This window comes from Mizuhopecten yessoensis, unplaced genomic scaffold, assembly GCF_002113885.1.
Source record: "Mizuhopecten yessoensis strain PY_sf001 unplaced genomic scaffold, ASM211388v2 scaffold2213, whole genome shotgun sequence".
Lineage (NCBI taxonomy): Eukaryota > Metazoa > Mollusca > Bivalvia > Pectinida > Pectinidae > Mizuhopecten > Mizuhopecten yessoensis.
In genome coordinates this window covers 217,951-229,471 of record NW_018404434.1, presented here as the reverse complement: position 1 = coordinate 229,471, position 11,521 = coordinate 217,951, and the positions used below count along the sequence as shown (strand labels likewise).

At 37.6% G+C, this 11,521-nt stretch overlaps 1 protein-coding gene across 1 annotated transcript; it reads left to right on the top strand.

Moving 5' to 3' along the window:
• Positions 1-1,785: 1,785 nt before the first annotated feature.
• Positions 1,786-5,587, top strand: LOC110445308. Its single transcript, XM_021489848.1, has 4 exons — positions 1,786-1,888; positions 2,623-2,752; positions 4,144-4,321; positions 5,455-5,587. Exons 2-4 carry the CDS (start codon positions 2,653-2,655, stop codon positions 5,516-5,518), a joined length of 342 nt encoding a protein of 113 aa, XP_021345523.1. The 5' UTR covers positions 1,786-1,888; positions 2,623-2,652; the 3' UTR covers positions 5,519-5,587.
• The last annotated feature ends 5,934 nt before the right edge of the window (positions 5,588-11,521 follow it).

Here is an 11,521-nt window from a genome sequence, read left to right as displayed (position 1 = left end):
TGTTTTATTATTGTATTTGTTCTCTTGTTGGCTGGTGGTGAATGCAATCTAATAGCAAATGTTTTATTGACAATGGTTGGTGACAAATAGCAATAACAATCATTAGCTGTTAAAATTCAAGATGGCCGTCAGTCGGACATTTTATTCACCAGATCAGACTCAAAAGTAAACAAGCAAAACTGAAGATCAAAGGAAGCATACAATTTAAATTTGAGAAATATCCCTCCAATATTTTCTGAGAAATAGCGATAGCCATAACCAACATTAACTGTCAAAACCAAGGAGGCTGCCGGTCGGCCATTTAAATTTATCCAGTAAGTTTTAAAGGTAACATGCACTGCTAGGTACCTAGGAGAACTTAATAATTATCAGATTTAATAAAGCCCCCCCCCCCCCCCCAGTCCTTTTTTAGAAATAGCGATAACATGTACTGTTTTGAGGAGGGACGACGGATTGATGCAGGGCGATTTGAAGAAAAAAGATGTTACTTGACGGACGATGCACCAAGGCATAAGGAGACTTCAGGTAAGCAAAAAATAATCCTCACCTGTTAATACAACTGAAAAATCACAAACATCTCGCTGCATGTCCAAAAAGGAGACTTATGGCGCTCCCAGTAGAACGGTCGGGTTTCGTCTGTTTCTTCTTATAAGGCAATATTAAAGAGTCTTTGGCAATACCTCACTTTTCGACTTTTGAACGTTTCAGAAGATGAACCATAGTCCTTAAAATTGTAGCCGTTATTCTATGATAACTGTCAGCTACTTTAGTAATATTTGTTTGTTATGGGGTTTAACGTCCCTGCAACAGCCATGCTCATATAAGGACCGGTGCCTAGGGAGACACTGCTGGAAATAGAAAAAAATGATAAAAAACGATAAAAGTGCTATAATGGTCGTGGCAGATAAAAAAAATTCTCTTCCAGAAAAGACACGGAGAGAAACGAGATTAGTCGCCTCCGCAGTGGGATACAGCAGGCTTATTCATTCTCGAACCCTGAAGGTCGGGGATTATGAAAAAAAAACACCTGCTGTTACCCACTGATTGTATCGTAAGAGGCAACTATTTTGGAAACTTTTTATGTCCTCAATTTTGGGATACAGGAGCGATCAAAATAAATCTGCTGCGCCAATTGCAATATTTGGGATCTTTATTTTTCTCTCTACTTCAAACTACCTGCCATTTCTTAGTGCCTTGTTTGGCAACACCTTATTTTTGTCTTTAATGTTGGGCGTTCGCCCTGTTGAGGAAGGCAATGGGTTCTGTCTCAAAGTCGAGGCATACAAAAGTCCGTACAAGCGGTAGTTGTTATTACATGCTTAACGTTCAGCACTGAGGGGCATGCAACATGTTACCGGGCGAATGCTGTGCTAGGTGCCTTAGGCATGATACTTCAGGGAGAACGCACTATAAAGCCGGTATCAGATCCGCGCTATTACAAGGAGGCAAGTACATCAACATACCCTGTCTCTGACACACACACTCATACACCCACGCATACACAACACACATGGATGCACGACCCTAAATAACTGTAGCTGTTTATAGGACGTCGTTAATAAAAATCAAATCAAATCAATGTAGAACAACATATACATTCACTCCAGTAGATCGACATAGCATAGTAAGGCAGTCCTTAAATTATCTAAGTTCTCGATAGGACGCTAAACTATAGAAAACAAAACCGTATCGTGACAGAGATGGCAAGGACAGAAGTGTTTCCATACATAAAAAGTCAGTTTGGTTAGATAATCATACGATACCGACTTCATCTGTCCTTTCTCAGTGGGTGTGGTTTGCCCTTTCGGCTTAATCGGCACATATCTATCTCTTCATAAACCGAACACAGCCCATTGTGCGACCTATCACTACACCGACTATTGAATTGGTAAGTGCACAGACTTCTGTCACAAGGAGTTTTCATGCGGGAAATACTACTTTTTGGTTCCTATATATCATAATTATGAATGTTTTATTTTGTTAAGCATATTATTTACAGCTAATGTCATTTAAGTACAAGCCTTCGTGTCTGAAATATATGCTGGGTGAAGTATATTGATATCTTCTTAGATTGCCATTATTTTAACAATCCATATTGCAAGGTCAATGTTAGTTTGGTTTGATGACGTCTTGTTTACAGCTAAGTTTATTTCATTTAAGGAACCTCCCTGTCTGCATAATCGGGGCGGTTTCTTCATTGTCTTCTATTTAGGGGACACTTGGAAATCAGGATTATACCTGTTGTTTCCAACTGCACTTGTATTGTAAAATGCGACTAACGTGGGGCCACCTGCAGAATCGGAGGTTTTCTTCCATGTCTTCTATGAAGAGGACATGAAAGAGACCAAATAAACCTGTTGCACCCATTACATTATTTGGGATTTTTGAACTTCTCGCTACTTCTAACTACCTTTTGTTTCTCAGAGCCGTGCTTGGCAATACCACACTTTTGGCTTTAATTATGGTTTCTGCGATGTGCCTTAAGCAAAACACACTGAAGAATGCTTCCGATTCCCACATTGGGTGCCTTTAACTTCATGAAGTGGAATACAGATGGCCTATTCTTTGCCCGAACCTGCAAAGGTTTTACGTACATTTTGTTGTGCTCTCTTTTCACCACAGTACGTTGAACTGTCGTAAACGCAAATCACAATGAAGTTGGCTGTTTTCCTCGTGATCATCCTGCCTTTGGCAATGTCTGCACCCCATGAAGACCGGGCTTTTTCATTTAACCCAATCCTGCAAAGCCTCCGTGAGTAAATTGACGACTTCATGTTTTTCTTGTCCTTCTGATCTGATGTTGATTTCCGTATCCATACCTTCAGGCTTTTTCTTATTATTTTTTTCTTATTTGACATGACATTAAGTTTTAGCAAGACAACATTTGCATGTTATTTCGGTTTAACTTTGCATATGCACTGTCGATAAGAAACGTACATGACTTTCACGATACTATTGAGAAGGATAGTTTCGCCGTTTCGCAGATTAATAAAGTGATCGGGAAAATATGATCCGCAGAATAATATGATATAATAATATAGCGTACAAATGAGCCGCTATTATAAACTTCATGCTCGTATTGTCGTCATGATATATCGTGTACGCAGTTGTGACGATTCATATACATAAATAGTAAGGTTGTTTGAAAATAGTTTATATCACACATTTATATCTACCCGTGCCTTGGGGTAAAACACCGCAGATATTTAGTTCCCTCACATGTTTAGATCGCAAAATTTTAATCTGTGTAGAATTTCATTATATACTTTTGTGTCGAAATCGTGATAATCAAAGCACGCATTAAGAACCTGCTATACGGCATGAACATATTGTTAACAGTTTGGCTTATCCAAACCATCAGTATGTATTTCCACAACTTGTTAGAACAACTAATTTTGAGTGGATTACATTTCCGGTTTCAAATCCCGATTCCTTAAATTGCAAACAGTTATACGTTAATACGGATATATATAATTGCTATTCCCAAAAACACTCGAAAGGCCGATCGGCCGAACAACATTTCAAAACAAACAAGCGTGCTGTGTAAATATACTGAATCATGTATAGGTACCGTTGTACAGTAACGTCCGGTGGCCATGGGTGATACTTTTGTACAATTATTGATATAGCATGTATCAAAATTAATAAAAAAGGGTATCAGCACTAAATTTTGTATACACTTGATAAAGTGGACTATGTGCGCTACATAATTGTTCAATGACAATATTCAAAATTGGTTTAAGTTTCGGCTATTTGCAAATCTGTGTCAACACAACAAAAGCTAGCTGTTCATATAGTCTATTTTGTACTCAGAACATGTGTAACTATTATGAAGAATCTATCGGATTGGTCATTGCTTGTTTAAGACAGGTTTTAAGAGAAAAACAATACTTTCTGCGGGGGTCAATATTTTATTTGATAGAATTTGTTTATTTGCATTTTGTAGTGGGTTTTTTTTATGTGGTACATGTAACCATGTTTTTGAGGGGGGGGGGGGGGGGGGGGNAATAATTAATATAAATATATATATATGTAGGTGTGTTGTGCAAGATGAATCCATTTGAGATAGCCTTTATTTTTAGGATCAGGCCTTTTCTACTGTTCTCTGTTACCCACATTTATTCATATTGTCTTTTGTTTCAGTAAATGTTTTCCACGCAGACGAACTCAAAAAAATAGTTGCTAGCTTAGTCGCTGATCTTGGTACCGATCAGAGGAAAGGAGAGTGCCAAACTGAGTGTGACACTCTTGTAGACCATCAGCTGTCAGCCGGCTCAATCAACACTATAACCCACACATTTTGTCCTATGGCGTGTACATCGTATGTATATATATTGATTTCGACTAAGAGTTAGATAAAAGCGCTGGCAATATTGGTTTAGAAATACATTACGTTATTATGATGAATTTAGATATATATGATATATATATACATCACTTCGGGTTATGAACCTAACTTACACACGTGACTTCACGTTTTCTCTTTAATTTTGTAATAGACAAAAGTATGCTGTTTCATCCTTTTAGGACTTATCGGTGATGCTTAGCGCCAAACAAATTGGAGAAACAGAAGGGATAATGATTTTTTATACGCGATTGTGTACATTTTAAGTGGTGCATTTCACATTTCATGCAATCAATATCATTTTCTCAATATGTGTATCACATTGTTTATAAACAAAGTATATTGATGTTTAACTACCTTTGCCCGAACAAAGACGATGAGTCTACATTCAGCAGCGATAAAATTAGAGCTTGAAGAGAAAGTACAATATTTGTAAACAATGGTTTTAATGGACTGGTATCTTTGAATTTGGTAATTAGTAACTGTCAGAATAAATTAATATTAAAACAAAAACACCTAGAAAACGCCAGCTTCGACAATTTCTGATACTGAAAGTTTCTGAACTGCCGATATGGAATAACCGTCATGTACTGTCAACTTATATTTACTAGAATGTTTCATTACGGGAACAAATCAACCATTCCACAGCCGCATCATAGTGTTGGGGCAGTTTTAAATATGCAAAAAATATCTCTTATGAGGTTTCAGTCATGTTCAAGTCTCGTTTAGACCTCGTGTAATGGGTCTTTGTAATATTTGACAAATTATGATCCATTTGAGAGGCATACACGCATTTGCAAAATGTGTCAAAAAACTAGATGCCTGTTGGTTTTTGGAACCTCTTTCACAATAATTTTGAAAGAAAACCAATTCAGCGGCCATTTTTTAAATTTGTATTTCTTACGCTCCACGAAAGGCCAAAACTTCAATTTTGTTGTACAACTTTTTTGCATTTTGCATTTACTTCTATGTCGTTAACTCCTTTTTTCAAAATTGCATAAAAGTAAAACAGTGTTGAATATAGGATTTTGTTTTACTACACAGAGTAACATATATCCTAAGTACTGTCGGATTTTCGGTGTCTTTTACAGAATTACTTTTCGTTTCAGGTTACAGCAACTCGCTCAACATTACAATATTCCAATTCCTTCTACTCCTGCTCCTACTGCATAGAGAGGATGGTCCTGTACACTTGAAATTGTTTTAGAAGTCTTCTTATACTAAATAAATAACCAGATTATTTAAATGTGTTATTGTTCACTCATTCATCAAATTCATTAATAAAAATGGAATTTGTATATAGGTTCTTTTTGTTAAAAAAAAAAAGGTTTTACGGAAAACAGTGTAAGTTTTCCCTACAAGTCTTTAACCAAACAGGTTTGCCGACATACTGCCATCTTGGTCACTGGTGATATAGGCTACTGTGTGAGTTACTTCCCCTTTTTCAGTCAGATTTTGTTTACCTTTGTTTAACGTCCCTAATTACAGCTTGAATTCAGACAATGTGTTGGATAACAGTGCGTTATTACTTGGTGTCAGAAGTCCATAAACGTCCATCACGAGTAAAACGGCTAATTGTACGTTCAACATGTGAGAAGGTCGGCCATAGAGTAAGGGCGGGGGGGGGGGGGGGGGGGGGGGTCGGATGGATCTAAGGAAGTAATGCAGGGGATGTCCGTAAGGGAAGACAACGTAGAAGAACAAAAAGGGCAAGACGATCCAAGTCCATGTAGGGAGTAATCGGTCGATGTACCGGTGGAGGGATATAAAGAAGATACCAGGGTATGGTACATGTAGTGAAGCTCCATCAATAGAAAGTAAACACGGAGATAGATGGAGTAATTGAGCATCAACACCTGGGATTCTAGCAGGTTGACCTTCTATAGCAATTCTAATAAGATTGGGCCAACCGCCCATACCACTACCAAAAAAAAAATTAAAACCAAACCAATCAATCAGTAAATGTGACAGTGTTAAAGTACAGTGTTTTTAAGGTGACGGAAGAAGTTTATTTGGACATAAAGCTCATAAATCAGGTTCAAAAATGAATGAGTACTTATGGATCGATCCATTATCAACGTTAACAAAATTTACGATAAATAATTGTCTATGCTGGTTCCAAAATATTCTATAACCAAGCAAAAATATGTGATTTAAGGAGCTGACCAGGATATAAATGTGAGCGGTTTGGACACTCCGTAATTGACAACTATGCACGGTTGGCTAGTTTTATTTTGTTTAACGTCCTACGCACAGGTAAGGTCATTTGAGGACGTGCCTACACGTGTGTAATGTTTAAGTGCGTGTTTGTATGTGTTCCGGAGGCAGGGTGTGTTTGTTATGCATTTACTTCCTTGTGAAAGCGCGGATCTGATGCCGACTTTAGAAAGCTACTCACTAAAATACCATATCCTCGGCATCCAACACAGTATTCCAATCGATCCTATGGTATTGACAACGGATAAACCAGTTGTTGGGACAACCTTTGATGCTGAACATGAATTCCTGAGAGAAAATTCACAGAAAAATACATTCTTTGATAGTAATGAATATTTACCAAGTGAACTTACTATGTATTTTAGTCTTTTTATAACATAATGAATAAACACATTTAAAAAAACTTGGATTTTACATTGATTTTATTCAAATCACATTTTTGAAACAGAATAAGAAGTAAAGATATCCATGACCTAAAACATTCCTATAAAAATGTAAAACAGATCAAATTATTTGAAAAAAAACGGGTAGGCAGAGTACATATTACAATTACCTGTTTATATAATTATGTCTATATACATGTAGTGCTTTACAATATCTTATTGATAATCACATCAGTCATTATTTAGAAATTACTGCATCAAGTCATACTAATACTGAATAATTTTACCTGGTCTACAACCAAACTTACAGGAATGATAGGTATACCAGACTAGGTCTTTACTTAGAATGGTTAACACAATAGTTTTGCACTGTGTGACCTTTTTGTTTATAAATTTTCTCAATGTCGCGCTGTTTACAAATTTTCTCAATGGCGCGCTCAATGCAGATTACCCACAATCCTCGGCTCTTAATTCAAGGCGAGTAACTCTTCCTATCCCTAGCTATTATGCATGGGAGACAACTCTTCGAAACCTATTTTTCTTAATTTTATTTATTCAAATAAAGTGGTTATGTGCACGACTCCAGATGCATAAATTAAGCTAAGTGCTTAGCTGCCTTTTATGCACTTTCCGTCCTGTCACATAAACAACCAAAAGAACATATGAGTGAAAAAGGTCACCGTTTGGTGACTTTTAATATATTTTCAAACAAATAATACCCAAACATGACGATGTCAAACATCTGACAAGTACAGCATAGCATTATCATATATAAAGTAAAACAAATACATTAGTTGGTGGCCATAAGCCTTAGTGGGGGTTGGCAAACTCCGCCACTAAACCAAGATGTGCAACATTGAAGGTTTCCCCACAAAGGCGAGAGGCAAAGCCATGTAAAAAGCAAAGAAAATTGTCTTGCACATACGAAGGTATAAAATGTAAGATGGCATCACTTTATAAAAGAAACAAATTAAGCAAAAAATGCAAAAGGACATATAGTTATAAGCAATTATATTACATAATGAAGCCGGCTCAAGCAGACATCATGTAGACAGGCATGTAATTAAATAGCTGCAGTTGTTAAGGTTTAAATCATAGTGTTAACTGGTTGAACACAAGTACCAAATTATGCTACAAACACATATATTCAAATTTGCAACAAGGCAAAAATTGTCAAAACCACAGACATTTGTGGGCTTCAAAACAAGGTTAGCAAAGCTAGTTAAAAATCCTATCTACCCTGTTGCTTAAAGTCAAAAACTAATATTAACAAAATAACATAAATAAAAAGAGTTCAAAGGCAAATTTATGCTGCATGTTTCATGTATAGTCTTCAATGTGTTAAGATATTATAATCATATACATTTACATTGGGTGATAACTATAGAGAAAGACTGGCTCAAGCAAGCCTCACAATTGATAGTCACAGTTGCATGCTAACTAACAGGCCTTTAATGTTACACTGATAAAAAGATATGAAATGATACAGTGTAGAAAAATATAAAAATGTTGAATATTAGTGATGTTTACACACTGGACATAAAAGCAGGTGAAAAGTGATATGTACTGGGGAGACCGGCCCAAGCAAGCCTCAGACCTGCACAATCACATAGTGTCTCAATCACCAAGAAGCTGAGAAAACATGGCATACACAATGTATTCTTGCCTGTACAGCAGAAACAGAGACCGGCTCAAGCAAGCCCCCAATCTGCAAAATGTCTTGAAATGTAAAATGTCCAATAAATGTCATGGTGTACTCAGGCCTTGGTTTTGTAATGTGCAGCTGGTAAGAATCAGAGAATAATACAATATAGATTTACTAATATTGTAAGCAACAGGTGGGGTCCAAGCTTAAGCATCAAAATTGAAGAATATTAACGTGGCAAACGGATGTATTTCTTAAAAGCATTGCTATTCCAGCGACCTAAAACACGGATCTCTGCATCTGAACAACGAAGACACAGTGCTGCGTACGACGCAGCCCCAAGCCGAAAACTGTGTCCTTTATACAAACGCGAATCAAACTTGCAGTATTTAAGAACTGCGTGTAAAATGAGATCAAAGTGCCGGCGTGTCATAGGTTTCGTATTGATATATTGAAACAGAGGGCCAGGCAAATTACCCCTGTAGATGAGATAATCTTTCAATGCTGTTATAGCTGACTGTTGCGTTGGACCATGGCTGAAAGTGACAGTATGACGTTTTTTCTCTAAATTGTGTTTGAACTCATAGAAATTAATTACAACTTCCTCAGTACCTGTAGTTGGCGAGTAGCTAACTACTATATTTTGATATTGTACTAGGTTGTTGAGATTTCCTGTATTTGCTATTTCACCAACGCGAGCAAATGCGTTAAAAGCAAAGAGGAACATGGAACGGAAGAGAACCTGCTCAAAGGGCGTTTTTGCTATGGATTCTAGAGATGCAATCATTCTGTCTAGCATGCTGACATCAAATGGCAAGCGCATATCGCTAGAAGGGGCTATACGGTATGCACCACAGATCATTTTCTTAATTAAGAAAGAGTCTGTTGGATCATGGTTATGGAGAAGCTTATGTACATAAGCCACAGCAGAAACGTATGTTGAAATAGACTTTGGAGAAAAATCTTTATTATGCAACTCAGAAATAAAAAGAGCTACATGAGATGAATTCACAGCAGAGCTAGCAGGCTGAAAGCCATTTGAGTTAGCAAAGGTTGAGAATGTTGCCCAAGCTTTACCATATGTCTGCCTACTAGAAGGAGCCAGTGATTCACCTAAAAGTTCTTCAACTCCTTTAGAAAGCTCTCTGGTAGATATTTGGGAGGTACGGATGTTGGTGCTGCATGCATCCAAGGAGCTTTCCTCTTGAAGTCTGTTATCTGTAAGCGAGAAAGATGGTCTGCTAAGATATTTTTCTTGCCTGGAATATGTTTGGCTTTAAATAATACATTTAAACGTATGCATTGTAGCACCAGCCATCTAACCATGGTTAAAAGAACCTCGTCCTTACTAGTCTGTTTGTTAATTATATAAACCAGAGCCTCATTGTCTGTAAAAAACAATATACAATGATTTTGCCAGAGTTGTCCCCAAAGTTTCACCCCTAATAGGATTGGGTAAAACTCCTTGATGGAGATGTGGAAATCTGCCCAAGAATCTGGGAAGGAACCATAAAACCAATGTTTCCCACATGTACCCCCAAAACCCAAAGTAGTTGCAGCATCTGTATGAAGTTGAATAGCATCACTAGTGATGAATTTTTCATCAAGAAAAAATGAGCATCTATTGAAACTGTCTAAAAAGGCCAGCCACATTCTGATGTCATCTCTGGCGGCCTGATTTAACCTAATATGGTGATAAGGCTGCTTCACACCAATAGTCAAATTTATCATTCTTCGCAAGAAAGGTCTACCTGGAACAATGACTTGGCATACAAAGTTAAGGAAACCAATAATGCTTTGTAACTCTTTAAGTGTACATTTTTTCTGATACAGCAGACCAGTTAGTAACTGCTGACATTTTAGTACTTTATCTGGGGGGAGTCTAGCTTCCTGTTTGATTGAATCAAGTGTGATGCCTAAAAACTCCATGGTTGTTGAAGGCATAAAAGTTTTTTCAGCAGCAATAGGAACCCCAACTTGCTTACAGAAACCAAGAAAACGATTAAGAGAATGTTGTGCTTTTTCCCTGGTATTTTCAATAAAAAGGAAATCATCTAGAATGTGAATGACCTCTGAACACCCTAACTTAGTTTTAGCAATCCATTCCAAAGCCGTGCTAAATGTCTCAAAAATCTGACAAGAGGAGGAGCATCCCATGGGCAGGCACGTATCATAATAAAAAGAGCCCTCCCATTTTATACCTAATAAAGGGAAATCAGAAGGGTGAACAGGAAGTATCCGAAAAGCAGACTCAATATCAGTTTTTGCCATAAATGAGCCCTGGGGTAATTTTTTCAGTATATGTATTGCGTTGTCAATAGATGCATATGATACTGTACAAAATTCCCGGGGGATACCAGCATTAACCGAGTCCGAACTGTTCTTGGGAAAAGACAGATGATGTTTAAGACGGAATTTGTCTTTTTCTTTTTTAGGTACCAATCCTAAGGGGGAAAATTTGAAATTTTGAAAAGGGGGTTCAGTGAATGGGCCTCGAATTCTGCCTGCATCCATTTCTTTCTGTAGTTTGGATGTGACCCGAGGAGGATTTTCAAGAGCAGACTGGAGGTTATTGCATGCCTGGGGACTGCGTTCCCCTAAGAATTGCAATTTGAAACCTTGTTCTAAACCATTAATTATCTGTGATACCAATGGTGAAGGATAACCTTGCAGTGCAATTTGCAATTTCTTGTAGCATACTGGTGACCTACTTGGTGTATTGGCGATCATTGTTTGAGTTGTTTCCCTTTGTTTCAAGCCATTTTTTACACTTGAACCTGGGGTGGGAGAGTCCACAGTGTGCACAGACATGTTTATAGGCACAACCATCACACGGTTGGTTCTTGTTATATTTGTGGCAAGTTTGGGGAACGTTTTGACGGGAGGATCGAAAGGGTGCCCGGGCGCCTTTATTTTGAAAACGACGCGAAT